Genomic DNA, 22006 nt, shown 5'->3' with positions numbered 1-22006 from the left:
AGTTATTTAGCTAATTAGAGTGTGGCACCAGGTGTCTTCAATATCTGACCTTTTCACCATATTTTCTGAGATGTTGAATTTAGGGTTTTCATTGGTTGTCAGCTATAATCATCTCCTTTTTGGCAAAAAACACATGAAATGTATCAGTCTGTTTGGAATGAATGTATACATTCTACAAGTTTGACTTTCTAAATGAACTTAATGAAATAAATCAACTTTTTCATGATATTCTAATAATATGACGAGCACCTGTAGTAGTGGTGAAACGGTCTTATGACCAGCACGGTATTTCGGTATCAAGATCATCACAACAATGGCGTGACATGAGACGGTATAAAATGAAAACTTGGTTAGTGTAGTTTTTGCTTGCAGTTTTGAACTGGCTGGTCTGGAAGTAAACTACGTCTCCCAAAATTCCCTGCGAGGTTGTAAAAAAGATTGTTTCTTTAGAGATTTCCTGAAGTTTTCGTCAAAATCTATCTACAATTTTTTGAATTATGTTGCTAAAAAACAAACAAGCACTAGTGAAAACACATCCTCGTTGGTCTGCGTACCGCAAGGCAAAGTCGCCGCCTTCATCTGGAGTGTTTCCAAGATGACCAAACTGTTTTTATGGACATTCATTCATTCATTCATTTTGTACCGCTTATTCCCTTTGGGGTTGCGGGGGGCGCTGGTGACTATCTTAGCTACAATCGGGCAGAAGGCGGTGTACACCCTGGACATATACAGCAATAATATCATACCGTGGCCTTGATATCATGATAATATCGTACTGCGAGATTTTGATAGTTACATCCCTTTTGTTTTACATTTGTTACACTGAATTAGTGTTGTCTCGATAGCAATATTTTGGTATTGGTACCAAAATTATTTCGATACTTCTCGAAACAAAGGGGACCACAAAAAAATGCATTATTGGCTTTATCTTAACAAAAATGTTACGGTACATTAAACATGTTTGTTATTGTAAGTTTGTCCTTAAATAAAATAGTGAACATTGAAGACAACTTGTCCTTTATTAGTAAGTAAGCAAACAAAAGGCACCTAATTAGTCTGCTGACATATGCAGTAACATATTGTGTCATTTATCATTCCATATTTTTGTCAACATTATTAAGGACAAGTGGTAGAAAATGAATTATTAATCTAATTGTTTATTTACTGTTAATATCTGCTTACTTTCTCTTTTAACATGTTCTATCTACACTTCTGTTAAAATGTAATAATCACTTATTCTTCTTTTGTTTGATACTTTACATTAGTTTTGGATAATACCACACATTTGGATATCAATCCGATACCTAGTCGTTACAGGATCATATATTGGTCATATTCAAAGTCCTCATGTGTGCAGGGACATATTTCCTGAGATTATAAACATAATATATATTTCTTTAAAACAAACGAAGATGTTTCGATGCCAAAAAATATCGACATAATCATAGTAGTATCAACTAGATACGCTTCTGTACTTGGTATCATTACAGTGGATGTAAGGTGTAGATCCACCAAGGACGTTTTTTTACATTTTGACGCTGGTGTAGTGATGCATGTTTAACTATTTCTCGTCCTTCAGGGATGATACTTGGAAGAAACTTACTTTATTTGTCGCCATGGAGGCGAGGCTTAGTGATTTAGAAGTAGCTAAAACACTGCAAACTGCGAATTGACATTTACCGCTATGTAGCTAGCCATGTCTTGAAGCACCTCTTCATGAGGGTGTTTCAGTGTTATAACTTCACCTTTATTGTTAGTTTTTAAGCCAAAATGCATCCATTCTCCCTTTTCCGTCTACACACTGTGTCTGCTTGTAAGTACTCCGTGATTGTGCCCTGCCGAACATGCTCCTCTGCTCAAAAAGCAATAATGACACGACGTGTCGATGGATGGAGCAGGGGCGCGCTATAGTACCAATATAATTCATTAGTATCGCAGTACTATATGAATACCGGTATACCGTACAACCCTACACAGTATGTTTATATTGTTTAAAAACACTGAACTGAAAGTTTTTAATTATTTTTTAATATATAAATTATGTATAAATACATATTTAGATTTGTGTGTGTATGTCTATATATATATATATATATATATATATATATATATATATATATATATATATTAGGGCTGTGAATCTTTGGGTGTCCCACGATTCGATTCAATATCAATTCTTGGGGTCAGGATTCGATAATATATCGATTTTTTCAATTCGATTCGATTCTTGATTCAAAAACGATATTCTTCCGACTTAAAACGATTCTGTATTCATTCAATACATAGGATTTCAGCAGGATCTACCCCAGTCTGCTGATGTGCTAGCAGAGTAGTTGATTTTTTTTAAAAAGCTTTTATAATTGTATAGGACACCGTTTTATCAACTGATTGCAATAATGTAAATTTGTTTTAACTATTAAACAAACCAAAAATATGACTTATTTTATCTTTGTGAAAACATTGGACACAGTGTGTTGTCAAGCTTATGAGATGCGATGCAAAAATTGACTGGAATTTTTTATTTATTTATTTTTTTTTTCTATCAATCCAACAAACCACTACAAAGCAATACCATAACAATGCAAGCCACTGTGACACTATTGTTCTTTTTTCTTTTTTTTTTTTTATAAATGTCTAATAATAATGTCAATGAGAGATTTTTATTCACTGCTATGCTGAAATTATAACTAATATTGATTCTGTTGTTGATAATATTCATTTTAGTTTCACTAATTTTGGTTTGTTTTGTGTCGTGTTTGTGTCTCCTCAATTGCTCTGTTTATTGCAGTTCTGAGTGTTGCTGGGTCAGGTTTGGTTTTGGAATCGGATTGCATTGTTATGGTATTGCTGTGTATTGTTTTGTTGGATTGATTGAAAAAAAAAAATTGTTTTTTTATTATTTTTATTTTTTTTAATCGATTTAAAAAAAATGAGAATCGATTCTGAATCGCTCTATGTATTTGATCCGATTCGCATTCCAATCGATTTTTTCCCACACCTCTAATATATATATATACATACATACATACATACATACATACATACATACATACATTATATATATATATATATATATATACACACCCCTAATATATATATATATATATATGTATATATATATATATGTATATTAGGGGTGTGGGGAAAAATTGACTGGAATTTTTTTTTTTTTTTTCTATCAATCCAACAAACCACTACAAAGCAATACCATAACAATGCAATCCAATTCTAAAACCAAACCTGACCCAGCAACACTCAGAACTGCAATAAACAGAGCAATTGAGAGAAGACACAAACACGACACAGAACAAACCAAAAGTAATGAAACAAAAATGCAAAAATGAATATTATCAACAACAGTATCAATATTAGTTATAATTTCAGCATAGCAGTGATTAAAAATCCCTCATTGACATTATCATTTTACATTTATAAAAATTAAAAAAAGAACAATAGTGTCACAGTGGCTTACACTTGCATCGCATCTCATAAGCTTGACAACACACTGTGTCCAATGTTTTAACAAAGATAAAATAAGTCATATTTTTGGTTCGTTTAATAGTTAAAACAAATTTACATTATTGCAATCAGTTGTTAAAACATTGTCCTTTACAATTATAAAAGCTTTTTTTTTTTTTTTTTTTTTTTTTTTTTTTAAATCTACTACTCTGCTTGCATGTCAGCAGACTGGGGTAAATCCTGCTGAAATCCTATGTATTGAATGAATACAGAATCGTTTTGAATCGAGAGTCGAATCGAATTGAAAAAAATCAATATATTATCGAATCGTGACACCAAGAATCGATATTGAATCGAATCGTGGAACGCCCAAAGATTCACAGCCCTAATATACACACAGTATGTATATATATAGTGTGTGTGTGCGCATGCGTTTTTGTATACAAATATGTATACATGTTTATAGTAAAATGGCTCTGCGATGAGGTGGCGACTCGTCCAGGGTGTACCCCGCCTACCGCCTGATTGTAGCTGAGATACTGTAGGCACCAGCGCCCCCCGCGACACCAAAAAAGGGAATAAGCGGTAGAAAATGGATGGATGGGTTTATAGTAATATGATTGGAACATTTTAGCATTATGTTTGTGTTCAATTAGAGTAAGTGTGTTTATCCTAAACATTCATTCAACTTCATTTTACACAAATTTTTGGTGGGTGGCATATACCACAGAAATATCGCACCGTGGGCTTAATACCGTGATAATATCGTACTGTGAGGTTTTGATACTGTTACATCTCTACAATATAGTAATGCTGCCTGAGGCTGAGCCACTCAGTGGCCACAACAATAAACAGTGTGATCTGATTAGTTTGCTCTCCTCTTGTGGACAGATGGATGGAATTATATCGGCAACCACAAATTCTGAATCTAATCGTTAAAACGAATCGTTAAACCCCTAGTTATTACCTAAATAAATAAGTCAACTAGTGACCTGGACCAGACTTTGGAGGTCCCATGCAGTTTGTATTTACTTTAAGTCCTCAACATTGCAATTTGGGTGTATACAGTGGATGACGAGCCAAATAAATCTTGAAACCTGACAGCTCGTATTTTGCAGTTGCAGCATATTGGGAGAGATCCATCATGCTGGTAATGTAGTTTAGTATTTAATTCATTGCGTCATGATGTTTCTACGATCATTTAGGAGAAGCAGGTAGCCTGGCAGTGATAAAACAGAGACTTTGTCGATAAATCATAGGACCCTTGCTATAAAACTGTCGATGTGGCTCATTGCTATGCGTCATTCATTGTCTTCCTGAAAAGGTACTGTTGGAAACAAAGAGAGAACACTTGTATAGAAGTGGTAAGTATGCACAAAAGCTCTCAAATTTGCAGTTTAGGTAAATCAGCGCACCCCAATTATTGTCTGTTACGCCACCCCTAAAAAAAATCTATATATATTTTGCGCCCCTCCCCCCACACTCTCAACCATGACTATAAATAGTATAGTTGGTTTATAAAATTGTTATAAGTACACCTCTGCATAGCATTGTAACCTTAATACACTTGTCTTTCCTAGTCTCCCAGAGCAGTCCCAGTGCAGCCAAGCGCTTACATACGCGTCTTCATATTCTAGTACCAGGGTTTCTGCAGGTATCAACAATTATAATGTCATGCTTTTAATGCAACTTAAAGCAATTTTAATGCCTTTGTCCTATTGCAGATTGTTGTTACAAAACCAGTGAAGTTGGCAAGTTGTGTTATTCGTAAATAAAAACAGAATACAATAATTTGTAAATCCTTTTCAGCTTATATTCAATTGAACAGACTGCAAAGACAAGATATTTCATGTTCGCACTGAGAAACTTGTTTTGTTTTGTTTTTGCAAATAATCATTAACTTTGAATTTAATTGCAGCAACACACTGCAAAAAAGTTGGCACATGGACATTTTTACCACTGTGTTACATGGCCTTTCCTTTTAACAACACTAAAGAAACGTTTGGGAACTGAGTAGACCAATTTTTGAAGCTTTTCAGGTGGAATTATTTCCCATTCTTGCTTGATGTACAGCTTAAGTTGTTCAACAGTCTCCGTTGTGGTATTTTACGCTTCATGATGCGCCACACATTAGGAGACAGGTCTGGACTACAGGCAGGCCAGTCTAGTACCCGCACTCTTTAACTATGAAGCCACGCTGTTGTAACACCTGGCTTGGCATTGTCTTGCTGAAATAAGGTTGCTTGGATGGCAACACATGTTACTCCAAAACCTGCATGTACCTTTCAGCATTAATGGTGCCTTCACAGATGCGTAAGTTACCCATGCCTTGGGCACTAATACACCCCCATACCATCACAGATGCTGGCTTTTCAACTTGCGCCTATAACAATCTGGATGGTTCCTTTCCTCTTTTTTCTGGAGGACACGACGTCCACAGTTTCCAAAATGTATTTGAAATGTGGATTCGTCAGACCACAGAACACTTTTCCACTTTGCATCCGTCTATCTTAGATGAGCTCGGGCCCACCCAAGCTGGCGGCGTTTCTGGGTGTTGTTGATAAATGGCTTTGGATTTGCATAGTAGAGTTTTAACTTGCACTTACAGATGTAGCTAAGAACTGTAGTTACTGACAGTGGTTTTCTGAAGTGTTCCTGAGCCCATGTGGTGATATCCTTTACACATTGATGTTGTTTTTTGATGCAGTACTGCCTAAGGGATGGAAGGTCCGTAATATCATCACTTACGTTGAGTGAGTTCTCCAGATTCTCTGAATCTATTGATGATATTATGGACCGAAGATGGTGAAATCCCTCAATTCCTTGCATTAGCTGGTTGCGTAAGTTCGTTCGTTTGACAATTTACTCACACATTAGTTGACAAAGTGGTGACCTTCGCACCATCTGTTTGTCGATGACTGAGCATTTCATGGAAGCTGCTTTTGTACCCAATCATGGCACCCACCTGTCCCCAATTAACCTGTTCACCTGTGTGATGTTCCAAATAATATTTTGTTCAGCATTCCTTAACTTTGTCAGTCTTTTTTGAGACTTGTGCCAGCTTTTTTTAAACAAGTTGCAGGCATCAAATTCCAAATTTTTTTGCAAAAAATAAAGTTTTCCAGTTCGAACATTAAGTATCTTGTCTTTGCAGTCTATTCAATTGAATATAGATGGAAAATGATTTGCAAATCATTGTATTCTGTTTTTATTTATTATTTACACAACGTGCCAACTTCACTGGTTTTGGGTTTTTTGATAACGTCAAAAGCATACAATTCTGTGTAGTCAAAATTGTCAACAATAATAATGTTGAATTGTTGAGATATTTACATTTACTGTGGCCAAATTAGGCATACATGTAATACGCTACAATAATAACGCAATAAAAAAAATGTCATTACAATATTTGTTAAACCATTGTAATTGGAAGGTCAATACTTTAAAGCTACAGAGAAATAAAATCGACTCTCAATATTTGTTAGCAAAATATTCTGCTTAAGTAAATATTGAACATATTGACATGCAGTTTTTCCCTCAATTAGAAAAACTGGTTTGTTTTGTTGTCTCCTTTGTTGCCAATTGCGACGTATGACATTTTTAATGCCTCCGGACATCTTATTTAAAGCCTTAATTTTTGCAAAATCAATGCTTAGCATGTTTCCCGAAGTCACAGCGCCCCCCCAGGAGGGCCCGCTCCACTACTTGAAAAGGTTTGAAGTAAATGAACGCCCTAACTCTAATTCAGTCCTTTACAAACAGTTCGGCGGGCCCGCCCTGGAAGGGCGCTCGTGACCTCGGGGAACATTCTTTTTTTGCCATACCAGAATATAATGAAGCGTATGTCGCACTTGGCTTCACTGTAATCACGCTGGGAGATGTTTCCTTTCATGTTAATATGCTTAAAATGTTATGCAGAGGTACAGCTATATCAATTTTATTGGCAAATTATAATATTAGTCACGGTGGAGAGTGTGGGGGTACATTGCTCTAAATATAGAATTCACGGTAAACCAATATCACACTTGATTCTTATGTCACAAAAAGCAAATAAATACTAAAAGTTGTGTCCCAGTACTTTTGTGTATTGTGTGTACATACCCACAAACATAGAGGCAACCGTTGCCCTTAAGCAGGATGTTGATGATGTCATGGCTATGGAGCAGCAGGTTGTGTTGGACATATCTTGGTGGTCCTCCTGAGATTCGGGCCTCTTCCTCCTTTGTCTCATCTCTGGAGAAACTTAACTTCAAGTGGTTCAAGGCACCACTGGACACAAAGCCCTCCAGTTCTTCTCTGTGGAACAAAGACACAAAAAAAAAACAATGCCTGGGCTTAAAAGAATAAATAAACCTGGTCACTCAAACTGATGGCCTTGTGACACATCCCCTTAAGATATTCAGCGGCAGAAACATGTTTTCTGAGAACAAGAAAAAGCGTCAAGCTCAATAGAACACTGACGTGCAAAAGGTCCAAGGAAAGCTGTGCCAGACAGCTCATTTATTTTGCTTAACAAGAAAACTAGAAAGGTCGAGTCACCGTTCTAAACACATTTCTCTAATCAATCCTGCTGTTGGGTGTAACCTTGCTTCCGAGGAGAGGTGTGCTCGCCAACTTAACTCCTCTGCCTTTGCATCTGCTGGGTCTGAGCTGCTATTGGCAGGAGGACAATGTGAAAAAGATTCTCCAAGCATGCTGTGACTAAGCTCTTAAGGAACGGTCGACATACACAACACTAAAAAGGAATGTGTAGATTTCTTACCTGACATTCTTATGACTGTGTGTAGAACTGGCATAATTGAGTGGTGAGAGGTTGCCATTGTTTGTTATGCATGTTTGTTATGCATTGTTTGTTATCCATGGGATGTGCAAATGTCTGATGCCTCATGTCAAATACTGCTTTTACAACCACAGGAGCATGGCAGTTTTTCAAGACGTACTAATATGTTTTTGTGTGTTTTGACCATGTTTATTGTTATGTTATTGTTTTTGGGGGGCTTTAAACCACTGGTCCCCAACCCTCCTACTTGCGTTCCCACAAACCTCTTCATATACCCTAGTTACAAAGTAGTCACGGTTTTGTTCAGCGTGCTTAATAAGAAAGCTTGTTGACTTAGTTTCATTTACACAACTGCTGGTACAGTGATTAACTTTGACTGTGATTTGACAGCACAAAGAAATAAATGTTTTTGTATATTTTTTTAATAAGATAATCATTTAAAGGGATTTAGTGATTTTAACATTTTATAACGATTAGCATCATTATCGCGGTATTTTTGAATGTACTCAAAAAGTATTCCTTTACACACAGAACTCTTGACTATTTTTTTTGTAAAGGGGTTATATTATGATTTTTTTCATTATTTTTTTTCACAAAATTTTAATAGCTGGATAATCTTACAGACCATCTTCAAGCTGCTCTAAGACCGTCTCTTTAGAATAGGCCGTTTCGTGAGCAGTCTTATTTACGTGCCTCCACTTCGACTGTGTCTTCTCCTCGTCAGTCATGTCATAGTTTTAGTCATCGGTGTTTAAACCTGACAGTACCAAAATGTATTTAGTAGGGGTGTAACGGTATGGGTATTTTATCGAACCGTTTCGGTACGAGGTTTCCGGTTCGGTGCGGAGGTAGGTGTATTGAACGGGTTTCCACACGGACATATTAAGTAGCGTACTGCACGTTGTGTAAACAATACTCAAAATGCCGGATATTTGAGGCATTTAAGAAACTCTCCCCTGACAGCTCCGCAAAAGAGGACATGTCCAGTGAAAAGAGGACGTATGGTCAGTCTATGACCTAGCGACCGGGGTAGGTCCTGACCACACGTCCTCCCCACACCGGACCCAACTCCCCCCACCCCCCACCCCCTGCGGACCCCCCAAACACTCCAAATGTCCGGCCCCTCGACTTATGGTTGCGTGTATTTTCAATGTACAGTACGTTCAGTGTTAAGAAGGTTAAAAACAAAAATTGTGCACGCAGCAGCATTCGTGAGGGAGGGTGAGAGACAGAGAGAGGGCATGCGTGTGCTTTTTATCCATAGATTTATCTGATTTAATTTTTGTGTCAAAAGTGTGCCCCAGAGGCCATTTGCAGCCCACAACTAATGTTTTATAGGCCCACGGCACATTCTAAAAATACTATTAAAATATACAAAAACATAACAAAAGTGAAATAAAAAAGCTTGATGTTAAATGTAATTTAGAAAAAGTTGCTATGTTGACTAATAAAACAAAGGTGTTTTTTTTTCTTTCAAACTGTCAATGCTCAAAACATAAACATATGTAGAGTATATGTAGTATTTGCATTATATATATATATATATATATATATTATATATATATATAATATATTATATATTATATTATTTATTATAATTATTGTCTATTGTGAGAGAACAATGGTGCTGAATTTCCCCCAGGGATCAATAAAGTACTTTCTTTTCTATTCTATAATATTGAATCAAAATCAATTTTATTAGGAATTATTGATCTATCCAAGGTTCTGATTACTTCACATCAAATATTCCACTAAGAAAAATATTTTTGGTGGAAGATTTAGCAAATTTGGTAAATAACCAAAAAATGTATATTTTGTTGTTTTCTTACTGTACCGAACCGAAATTTTTGTGTACCGTTTAGGGTTCTGGTATTTGGATCGGATCGGCCGCCGATATTTGCCAAAAAAAATGCGTTTCGGCAAGGCATGGGAAAATGCGATCCAAATCCAGTTTAAAACAAAATACGGTCCGTGTTTTCCAACACACCGTTTTAAATAATACATTCCACTCTTCTGCAGGTCCCTACGCTCCGTCCCGCATTTTCCAGCACACCTTCAACACATCCACAGGTCTGTGTTCTAACTGTTAAGAGGCAGTGTGAATCAAAAGTTACGGTAAAAATGTCAGCTGTGTGGGATTTTTTTACCCTACAAAACGAAAAAGATGAAGAGGTGGAGTGCAAAACATGCCACAATAAAGTCAACCGTGGTGTTAAAGTGGTAAGACATTTTATTGACTCTTGAGAGTGAAAGGCTTTTTAGCACTCATCATAGATGAACACAGGAGCAGGCTGACACCTGAGCATCTTGAAGTGCTCGTCTTTGTTAGAAAGAATCTCCCCATTATGCTTGGACTTCAATTGTTTGCCCCACCTGACTGGGGCAAACAATTGAAAGGAGTTTGTAGATAGTTTTTTGTTTTTTTTTAAGTTTACACTTGTTCAAGAGCAAGTATTGATGCTGAGTTATAGACATTTTATCCCACTCAGGTTGTTTGTGTGTTTTGCTTTTTTTAATAATGTTTACAGCATTATTTGCACTTTATACTGTTCACTTTTTTACTGTTTAATGATGTTATTTCTGTTTGTTATGTATATTTTTTCTATTTTGTGTTTATCCTTGAATACCAACCATTGTGTATTATTCAAACTCACCTAATTCAGCTGGCTAGTTGTTATCAAGAGTACTAAAACCATTGTCAACATGAATCTGACAACTAAGTAAGCTAAATTACTTTAATACATGCTCCGATAGGCCAGTATTGGTATCGGATCGTAAGTGCAAAATCAATATCGGTATCGGATCGGAAGTGCAAAAACCTGGATCGGGACATCCCTAGTACCGTTACATCCCTAGTATTTAGATACTTTTCTAAATAAAAGGGACCACAAAAAAATGGCATAATTGGCTTTATTTTAACAAAAAAAATCTTATAGTACATTAAACATATGTTTCTTATTGCAATCGAAGAACAATTATGCCCTTAAAAAAAATCTACACTTCTGTTCAAACGTAAAAATAACATATTATTCTGTTGTTTGGATACTTTACATTAGTTTTGGATGATACCACAAATTTAATCTTGTGTGTCCAGGGACATATTTCCTTAATATATAAATATAATATTAATTTCAAAAAAAGGAAAAAAGATTTTGTGACGATAAAAAATATAGATGTAATCATGGTAGTATCGACTTGATATGCAATTGTACTTGGTCTCATTACACTGGATGTCGGGTGTAAATCCACCCATGGCATTTCTTTACATTCAGGCGTGCTAGCTTTTGCTAGCGGTGACACAGGTGAGCTAATGTATCCTCCTAGAGTGTGTAGTGAAGCATGTTTAGCTATTCCTCGTCCTGTAGGGATGATACTTGAAAGAAACTTACTTTATTTGTCGCCATGGAGACAAGGATTAGTCATTTAGAAGTAGCTAAAACACTGCCGACTGCGGATGGATGTTTGCTGCTAGCGAGCTAGCCATGTCTTAAAGCAGTGGTCCCCAACCACCGGGTTGTGGCTTGATTGGTACCAGGCCGCAGAATAATTTTTTATTAATTTTTATTCCAAAAAAAAATAATAATAATAATATATTTTTTATTTTTTTATTAAATCAACATTAAAAAAACACAATATACACTTACAATTAGTACACCAACCACAAAAACCTCCCTTTTTCATGACAAAAACGTCCCTTTTTCATGACAAAGAAAAAAAAAAAAAAAAAAAAAAAAAAAAGGACCCCCCCCCGGGACAAATTATTAAGCATTGACCGGTCCACGGATACAAAAAGGTTGGGGAACACTGTCTTAAAGCACCTCTTCCTGAGGGTGGTTCAGTGTCATAGTACTCCGTGATTGTGCGCTGCCGAACACGCTCCTCTGCTCGTAAACCGGCGTGACGGCGCGCCGTCATGCCCGTTGGGAAAAAATATTTTGGGGGAACTGGTACTTTTCAAACAGAGTATAGTACCGTTTTTGATTCATTAGTGCCGTGATACTATACTAGCACCGGTATAGTGTTTAACCGTAGTTAGAACTATACAGTATGCTACTTTTTATTAAAAATGGCAACAGCGGAGGATGTATGTGCATGTATAAGCCAGTTTGCCCCACAACAAGAGGTTAGAGGAAAAAAGGAGCTCCTTGACAACAGTGTGGGACTACAATGGCGGACTCGCTCAAAGCTCTTTGGGTGAATCTCTACCATATATGGGGAAATTCCCTGACGTGACACTTTGGGGAAAAAAGTCACAAAATTGGATAATATGACACGGCTATTTGGAGGAAGTATGAAGGAAGAAAAGATTGTTTTATAAATATCTCCGCCAAGTCTCCATGGTGTAATTTCACATTTTCAGGATTTATGCAGATCCCAAATACACAAAAACAGGTAACCAATAGGTGAGAAAAGGTGGTTTTGCATAATAAGTCCCTTTTAAATAACTACAATAGGTAGACACTCTGTAAGAAAACCCCGTATTTTGCAGGTTTACTGCTTTTTATGCTTTAGCGATAGTTTTATTGTTATTATTTTATCTGCGTTAAAGGAAAAGTTTCTATCGTTTTAAATAATGGTTTACTTTAAAATGTATTTAAATGAAAACTGCGTAACTGAAAAATACATATTCTTTTTTTTATTATTTCTCTTTTCAGTGGTCCTTAAACGCACCGTAAAACACTTCCGTCTCTTTTCCTCTGAATATAGAATGAAAACTTTGTTCTAAGAGAGCACAGCTTGTACGTTAAATTTGCACCGTTGAATATCTTAGTTGCTCAGACAGTAATGTGTTTATAGAAGTTTATATTTGGGTATGTAGTTTCTAAATGGGGAATTATGTTAATGTCTCTTGTTTTCATGTTAGCATTCAAGCTGGCGCCAGTCAGTTTGTGAGTTTATCAAAGTGCGGTTATCAATCACTTATTTTTCGATCAATTAAAACAAAACAGTAAAACCAACAGCTATCGTTACATCCTTGATTAAAACTTAAATTAATAACCTACTTTTTGAAAATGTCTGACATATCTAGGTTATTGGTGTTGCTGGAATCAATAAGTTTACATGAGGAAGATTTTTAGCATAGAAAACAGACTTTCTATATTCCAAGGTACTGACCAACAAATCCTAGTGAACAAAAATCTACAAAAATGAGTCATGTAACTGGGTTGTTCTGATTCTGCTAACCTATTTAAACGGAGTACCACACAGGGGGCTCATGCAACACAGACTAATAGCTTTGGTCAACACCGTTGGGGGTGTTTCTCAGAGAGGCCCACACAGTGTGCAAACACTACCTGGCTGTCTGCTGGTATTTAACGAGTAGACAGATGGAAACAAAGGGCAGAAAACCCCACTGCCTGTGATCCTGTTCTTGAGTGATTAAGGACGCTAATCCATGCACACTATTAATCCTGTAGAACAACTTGATCAGTGCACCAGTGCTGAGCAAACGGTGTTACGATGAAGATCTTTAATTAGTATGCAGACAAGAGAGTAAAACCAAGCAAAATGGGCCAGAAAAAGAAGAGCATATGATGGGGATTTTCATTCAAACAAAAAAAGACAAACGTGGTTATGGTTCCTCGTCTTTACTCCTAACAAACTACCATACTGAGCAGAAATATAAGAAAGTATTGGTTTCCAGTCTGAAAAAGACTCCTAGTTTGTCGTCCGGATCTAGAAAAGTATTTATGTAAACCAACAAGTCATGTCAGAGGCATAACCAGATTAGTACGATCATGAAACATTTCCAGGCACTGAAAATATAGTGGAAAATTATGTTTTTTTCAGAGTTTAAAGTTTTAAAAAAATAATTCAAATATATCTGAAAATTCATTATCAAAACAAAATCGATGTACCGTAATAAAGTGTGAATTGCTGCGGACCGTCGTGACATTTTGATGGTGTGAAAAATGTATGACGTGCAAGCGCCTGCACACTGCCTATGAGCTAGTTACTTATGCTAGCAAAGTGGCGGTGCTGAAAAATACCAGCAAAGTGTGGCTTCAATGTTTTTTTTTGAATAAATACAATTTGTGGCTGGCAAAAGACACTGACCCAAGAAAAATGCAAAACCGTGCGGTTAAAACTTTTTACATTTCAAATACGGGTGAGGCAAGAATCGTAAAAGCATTAAACTGTAGCCACAGTTGAGAGCAGCGTAATACCCACTGGTGAGTTTATGGCGCTGCGAGGACAGCCAGTAACAGTACTATCGTTTCCACAGCAACAAAGCAGACAACTTTGGATATTTCTGCAAGAAATTTGAAAAAAAGTCCTCAAATACTGCGTCCACTAAAATGTGTGAATTGGTACTTTCACAACTCACATAAATTCAAGTCATCCAAGGACACGAGCAGCCTTCACGCTGCCATGTTCCCAGACAGCAAGATTACAACAACATGTAACTTTGGTGAGAACAAGTGTGCATATGTCTTTGCCTTCTGGCATGCTCTGTACTTTAAAAGATAGTGTCCAAGCAAGCATTTGTTGTGCTGTTAGACAAAGGCCTAAACCATTATTTGTCCACCTACCGCAGAGGTCGGCAACCTAAAATGTCGAAAGAGCCATATTCCACCAAAAATAAAAATCTGTCTGGAGCCGTTAAACAATTAAAGCCTTATAGAAGTGTTAAAATGAAGGCAACACATGATGTAAGTGTCTATATTAGCTATATTAGCCTACTATCAAAATGACTATGTGTCGCAGGCTGACGCTAATCTTCGTCGACATAAATGTTGAAATGTAATATTTATTCTACACATTTTTACAACATTGGAAAAAATGACTAATACTGGGGCTTTTCAGAGGGTGCGCTAACTCCTGGAAATTACTGGTTCAGAATGGCAAAATATAAAAATGTGTGTGTTCATGTTGAAGGAAACTACAAATAAAATGGCATCATAATGATGCTTTATGTGCATACAGCTAGCATAAATAGTATGTTAGTATCGATTAGCTTGCAGTCATGCAGTGACCAAATAATTCTGGTTAGCACTCCACACAAGTCAATAACATCAACAAAGCTCACCTTTGTGGATTAACGCACAGCATAAAATGTTTGATGGACAAATAGAGACAAAGAAGGAGTGGCATAAAACACGTCTTTCTGTGGCAGCATCAAGGAAAGTTGTACATGTAAACAAACTATGGTGCGTTCAAGGACTTCCGAAATGAGGACAAAATGGCGCGCACCAAATACTGTCATCAGTGAAGCATGTTTAATGTAAAGAGTGGCATTTCTAACAATTAGGAAGGTTTGTATCATGTTTGTCCTCCTACAGAAACCATATTAAAATAAAAAAATATGTTTTTCCTCATCTTTTTCCATTTTCATACATTTCTGAAAAAGCTCCAGGGAGCCACTACGGCGGCGCTAAAGAGCCCCACGTTGCCGTCCTCCGACCTAATGGGTTTATACAGTTCAACTGAATTTACCACAGGTGGACTCCAATTAAGATGTAGGAACATCTCAAGGATTATCAGTTGAAACAGGATGCACCTGACCTCACTTTTGAGCTTCATGCTGAAGACTTTGAATACTTGCGTATATGTGATTAATCAGTTTTTTTATTTTTAATACATTTGCAAAAAGCTCAGAAAAATTGTACACATTGTCCATCCATCCATCCATTTTCTACCACTTATTCTTTTTGGGGTCGCGCTGGTGCCTATCTCAGCTACAATCGGGCGGAAGGCGGTGTACACCCTGGACAAGTCGTCACCTCATTGCAGTGTACACATTGTCATTACGGGGTATTGTGTGTAGAAATTTGAGGACAAAAATTAATTTATTCCATTTGTGAAAATGTGGAAAAAGTGAAGCGCTATGAATACTTTCTAAATGCACTGTATGTGAGGCTGTGGGATGAGGAAGAAGTAATGACTAAATCAATTGGAACAGAAACATGAAAAGATGTATCTAAATGTGCCGGTCTGGTGGTTTTTTTTGTTTTGTTTTTATTTTAGAGAGGCACCGTATATTTTGGGTGTAAACCTAATTTTACTTAGGATTCAAGGAGCTTTATTGTCATACCAACACACATGAGATGGCAACATTTAGTACCTAAGGTCCCCAAATTTAGCCCAAGAAGTACTGCAAGAAAAATAGTGTGATAAAAAAATTAATTCACATCCAAAACGCAATTTTTATTTATTCCGATTCTGAATCGATTCATCATTTTCAAAAATATTTCAAATAAAAAGTGTTTACGACTCAATTTAAAAAAAAGTTGAGTTCCGAGAGGAACTCAAAGTAAAGCCGCTGCTCCTCCACATCGAGAGGAGCCAGATGAGGTGGCTTGGGCATCTGGTCAGGATGCCACTTGAAAGCCTCCCTAGGGAGGTGTTTAGGGCACTCCCAACCGGTAGGAGGCCACAGGGAAGACCCAGGACACGTTGGGAAGACTATGTCTCCCGGCTGGCCTGGGAACGCCTCAGGATCCCCCGGGAAGAGCTGGACGAAGCTTCGGCTGCTGCCCCCGCGACTTTTTTTTGATTGATTGATACTTTTATTAGTAGATTGCACAGTACAGTACATATTCCGTACAATTGACCACTAAATGGTAACACCCGAATAAGTTTTTCAACTTGTTTAAGTCGGGGTCCACGTTAATCAATTCATGGTATGGCTCGGATAAGCGGAAGATGATGGATGGATGAATTTAAAAAAAACATTTTATTTTTTCAAGAATTAAAGCAACTTTTATTTATATTACTATTATTGATAGTGTTGTTTTTATTAATTTTAGTTTCTAATTGTTTGGTATTGTATTTGTATGTCTTCTCCATTAAAAAAAATAAAAATACTTCAAAGATTGGTCAATTTAGCTAACATCTGAGGTTATGATGCTAAATTGAAGATAATATGGATCAATGAAGGGTACTCATCAAACCACAGCTTACAAATATCAATGACTGAAATGTGATTTCAGTCATATCGAAAGCATGACCTGGGGGGAAAAAATATGAGTCGTCTTATATTCAGGTCAGTACGGTCATCATGTCAGAATATGTACAAAAAATACCAAGCATACCTGAACAGGTAGTCTTGGTCTTTGTAGCGGCATCCAAAAAACAACCAGGTCTCGCCAAACGCTGCGTCTGCCTTCTGCTGCCTTTCCTTTTCTCTGAAAGTCAAACAGGAACCGTTATCAGGCAATCTTCCCTTACAAAGAGAGGAGCAGATGGAGGAGAGGTGACACTGTTAAAGCAATGACAGACATTGCCTTATATGCGAGAAACGACTGCTTGCAAGGACGTTATGTGCATGACTACAAATTCCATCACTATAAATAGGAAGAGGACGTTAGATTTCACACTGTGTGTGTCCAACACTGCATCTTTTAAGGGATTCTTCAAGAGGTGCGTGGAAAAGATTTCTTAGCAGGTGGAGGCCAAAGAGCAGCACAAAGATGCGGTACTGGTATCTTCCCAAACATCTGGTGAGGTGATTCGGGGAAAAAGAAAGTATACCCAAACAAACCTTTGTCAGTTCATCAGTCAGCAAAGACTGGAAAGCACTATCTGTTAGCGCCATCCGAAAGGAGGGTGGGAGATGACCACCATTGGCCGACTTATGACATTCTAACCGAGACCTGCAAAAGTTCCACTCTTTGTAACTAAGCAACAATGCGGTTGCTCTCTTAGGAGATACAATAGCAAAAAAAAAAAAAAAATAGCATTTTTCTCTTGAGCAATGGGAGTCCCATCACAAATAATCATGTCTTCCTGATTCATAAAGTGAAAAATGTCAATCCAGTATTTAACTGATTGAGATACTGAGAAACATTTATATCTTATCCATTGACAACACTATAAGAATGAAGTGTGGATTTACTTTAGAGCAGTGTTTCTCAACCTTAGGGCCAAGGCCCATTGTTGGGCCACGAGCGCCTTCGAGAGCAGTGTTTTTCAACCAATGTGCCGCGGCTCATTAGTGTGCCGTGAGGTATTGTCTAGTGTGCTGTGGGAGATTGTGTAATTTCACCTAATTGGGTTGAAAATATTTTTTGCAAACCAGTAATTATAATCCACAAATGTGCTGTTGTTGAGTGTCGGTGCTGTCGAGAGATCATCAGAGTAACCGTGTAATACTATTCCATATTAGAAGGTGGCAGCCGGTAGCTAATTGCTTCGTATTTGTAGGAAACAGCAGGAGGCAGTGTGCAGGTAAAAAGATGTCTAATGCTTTAACCAAAAATAAACAAAAGGTGAGTGCCGCTAAGAAAAGGCATTGAAGCTTAGGGAAGGCTATGTAGAACCAATCTAGAACTGAACTGGCTACAAAGTAAACAAAAACAGAATACTGGACGACAGCAAAGACTTACTGTGGAGCAAAGACGGCTTCCACAATGAACATCCGAACTAGGGCTGGGCTATATTGGCTTTTATTAATATCGCAATATTTTTATGCCATATTGCGATACACGATATATATTACGATATTTTGCCCTGGCCTTGAATGAACACTTGATGCATATAATCACAGCAGTATGATGATTCTATGTGTCTACATTAAAACATTCTTCTTCATACTGAATTAATATATGCTACTTTTAAACTTTCATGCAGAGAGGGAAATCACAACTAAGTCAATTGACCAAAACTGTTTTGCCTTCCGCCCGATTGTAGCTGAGATAGGCGCCAGCGCCCCCCGCGACCCCGAAAGGGAATAAGTGGTAGAAAATGAATGAATGAATGAATGAATGAATGAATGAATGTTTTCATTAAATGCTCTTCATTCTCTCACGGGTGACTTTTTAAATGAAAGAACAAATGAATAGTGTTGCTACCTTTTGGTAGTAACACTTCTGCTGCATACTTTGCATTGATTGATTGATACTTTTATTAGTAGATTGCACAGTACAGTACATATTCCGTACAATTGACCACTAAATGGTAACACCCGAATAAGTTTTTCAACTTGTTTAAGTCGGGGTCCACATTAATCAATTCATGGTACAAATATATACTATCAGCATAATACAGTCATCACACAGGTTAATCATCATAGTATATACATTGAACAGCATATTGCTGTTGTCTGCTGAATATCTTCCCACTTGAAGCCAAACCACCGCCAGATGATGGACCCACTGCTCTTTATGTTGGGCATTTATTGTTCTTCCACCATTTGTGATAAGTTTCGCACCATCTCTCTCTTGTATTGTCACAAGCTCTGCTCGCTCGACCTGGCTCAACTAACGTTAGCCATGCTGCTACCTCTCTGATTGGCGAGAGCGTATGACGCTAGACGCGCGAGAGTATCTGACGTATGTAAGAAGGCGGGCTTGTTTTCCGTATCCGTCAGAATGAGAGACGAGGAGGAGTGAGAAACGCCTGTTGTGTAATGGCCGCAGCTAAATGCAACTCGACCTGCCTCAGCTAACGTTAGCCATGCTAACAATAGCTCTCGGCGAGAGCATATGACATAGACGCGCGACAGTATGTGACGTATGTAAGAAGGCGGGTTTATTTTACGTCTCTGTGAAAAGGACAGACGAGCAGGAGTGGGAAATATCGCTCAAAGGAAGACATGAATTTTTTTATTTTTTTTTTTCCCCAAGATGGCGCTGCTGTAGTGGCTGCTGTAGGCAGGAGCTCTGTGCTCTTGTATCATCCTTTTGTGTTTCCCTCTTGTTTTCATGTGTTATTATATTTTTTGGCCTTTTGGTCCGGGACCCTTTGGGACTGTGTGACAAGGGGTGTCACTTTCGTGACCTCTGTGGTGCTTTTTTTGTGGACTTCTGGATCTGCCTCCCGGGAGCCTTTTGGCCATGGAGACCAGCTGCTGGGTCTCTGCCACACCGGAGTCGCTTTGGGGGGACTGGAGGAGATGCGGATGAGGGGACAGGGCTGCGGAGCTGGCACTGAGCGCTGGGACGGAGAGGCTTCGCGGTGTCTTGGCTGGGTGAGCAGGTGTCGGACACCTCAGTCTCCTTGGACGTATCATCGCTCATACATGCGGACTGGACACTGGTCGGGAGTGGAGTCGGCTGTCCTGGTTGCTTTGTTGGGTCTGCTCCTGTCTCTGGCCATCCTCCCTCCACCCCAGCGGACGATGGCGTGGAACACCGCAGAGGCCACCACAGTGGATATGTTTCTTTTACTTTTTATTCATAGCTGTATGTAGAAGTGTCTGGTTGTATCTGCTGCTTTAATGTCTTTAATGTCCTATGTGTTCTTTGATGTTTGATGTTTCCCTCTTACACACATGTAAGAGGGATGTGTACTATGGCTATGAGTTGTTGTTTTTTTCCCTTGGCCTCAGTCTGCACCCCCTCTCCAGGGCCCAGGCTAAGACCGATTTTTTTATTTTATTTTAATCTTCTATTTTTTTCTCCCCCCCCTTGTTTACCTGTATCTCATCTTTTTTTGTAAGGGGCGCTGGAAGCCGGCAGTCCCGTCAGCGATCCTGTTCTGTCTCCCTTTAATGTTTGTCTGATCTTGAATGGGATTGTGCTGAAAATTGTAATTTTCCTGAAGGAACTCTCCTGACGGAATAAATAAAGTTCTATCTAATCTAATGAAACTGCTACAGGAAAATACCAAAAAAAGAGAAAAAGCCACCAAAATAGGAGCGCAAGACAAGAAGTAAAACACTACACACAGGAAAACTGCAAAAAACTCAAAATAAGTCAGGGGTGATGTGACAGTTGGTGAAAGTACACCTACTTTGAGACATGAGCTATAGTGATGCATGCATGGTTATGCTTTATATTCACATCCAACAATTGCGACAACAACTTTTTAATGTCCACTAAGTTTTGTTTTTTAATGATTTCTGCTGGTGGTGTGCCTACGGATTTTTTCAACGCAAAAAATGTGCCTTGTCTCAAAAAAGGTTAAAAAAACACTGCCCCGACAAAAATATTTGTTTCTCTGCTGTCGTCAGCGGTACTCAGCTGTAATATACTTTTCCACCACTTTTAGCAGTAATGACACCCTCAAACAAACAAATCTGGAGCTAAAGTCGGTAAAGTTCCTAAATGCATAAATGATGACTGATTTGGACTTTCATTTTATTGACAGTTTAGTAAAACATATTCATTAATAGTTTATTTTATTTTACAACAACATTTATTTTTCGTCAGTTATTTCAGTCACTTCTTCTGCAGAATATTTGTACTTAATTTTATAAACAGCCTAGCTTAAGCCTAAGATTTATGATTTGAATAAATAATCGCGTTTGACTTGATTATTGAACACAATTAAAATCAAGAAATTCAGTGGTAATGTTTGAGTGGGCCCAAGGCACCTCTGTAGTGGAAAAGTTGGCCCCTGAGAAGCCGTGCTTTAGAGTAGTCCATGCTCAGCTGTGATAACAGTATAGATTTACTATCAACTAAAAATATTTCAAACACATAGCCTGTTGTCATCTGAAAGGCCTAGTTTGATAGTTCCTTCAGTAGCACTCATGCAGCCCCAGGCCAGGACAATACCCCCATGTTAGTACACTGTTTTTCTTGTTATGCTTTCTAGTCGTTATAGACTAGTATCCATTGGCTGGGGATGTTTGCAATCAGATTGCCAACCATTGTCCTGACAATGGCTTCATTGGGTCTTTTTTGAGTTAATTTGCAAGTTACAACCTGTGATTATTCACGATTAATCCAAATTCAAAAGTCTTATTCACTGGCATAAAACATACATTATGTGACAGCTTTTCTTTATCATTAAAAAATAAAAAAATTAAAATCTGTCTCCTTGCTGCCTTTCCTGTCACTTTTCATGATGACAATCACAATGAGACTTCAATAGCAACAG

At 37.8% G+C, this 22006-nt stretch overlaps 1 protein-coding gene and 1 long non-coding RNA gene across 4 annotated transcripts in view; one reads left to right on the top strand and one right to left on the bottom strand.

Moving 5' to 3' along the window:
* mtrr (5-methyltetrahydrofolate-homocysteine methyltransferase reductase) overlaps positions 1-22006 on the bottom strand; it is an 85821-nt gene that overhangs the window by 7147 nt on the left and 56668 nt on the right. For 2 of the 3 annotated variants that reach the window (XM_061922047.1, XM_061922046.1), the window contains exons 12-13: positions 17275-17367; positions 7561-7755 (exon numbers count right to left, since the gene is read on the bottom strand). In XM_061922047.1, the coding sequence (XP_061778031.1) occupies positions 7561-7755; positions 17275-17367 (288 nt within the window). Of the gene's footprint in view, positions 1-7560; positions 7756-15790; positions 17191-17274; positions 17368-22006 lie in introns of those variants that run through there. The other variant, XM_061922048.1, reaches the window with a different exon arrangement.
* The window catches only part of LOC133569596 (uncharacterized), a 51444-nt gene that overhangs the window by 2158 nt on the left and 27280 nt on the right, over positions 1-22006 (top strand). Inside the window, exon 2 of the long non-coding RNA XR_009809832.1 lies at positions 10259-10309. This is a non-coding gene — a long non-coding RNA (uncharacterized LOC133569596). The remainder of the gene's footprint in view (positions 1-10258; positions 10310-22006) is intronic.

This window comes from Nerophis ophidion, linkage group LG15 (genome assembly GCF_033978795.1).
Source record: "Nerophis ophidion isolate RoL-2023_Sa linkage group LG15, RoL_Noph_v1.0, whole genome shotgun sequence".
Lineage (NCBI taxonomy): Eukaryota > Metazoa > Chordata > Actinopteri > Syngnathiformes > Syngnathidae > Nerophis > Nerophis ophidion.
This window is presented reverse-complemented; position numbering and strand designations above follow the sequence as displayed.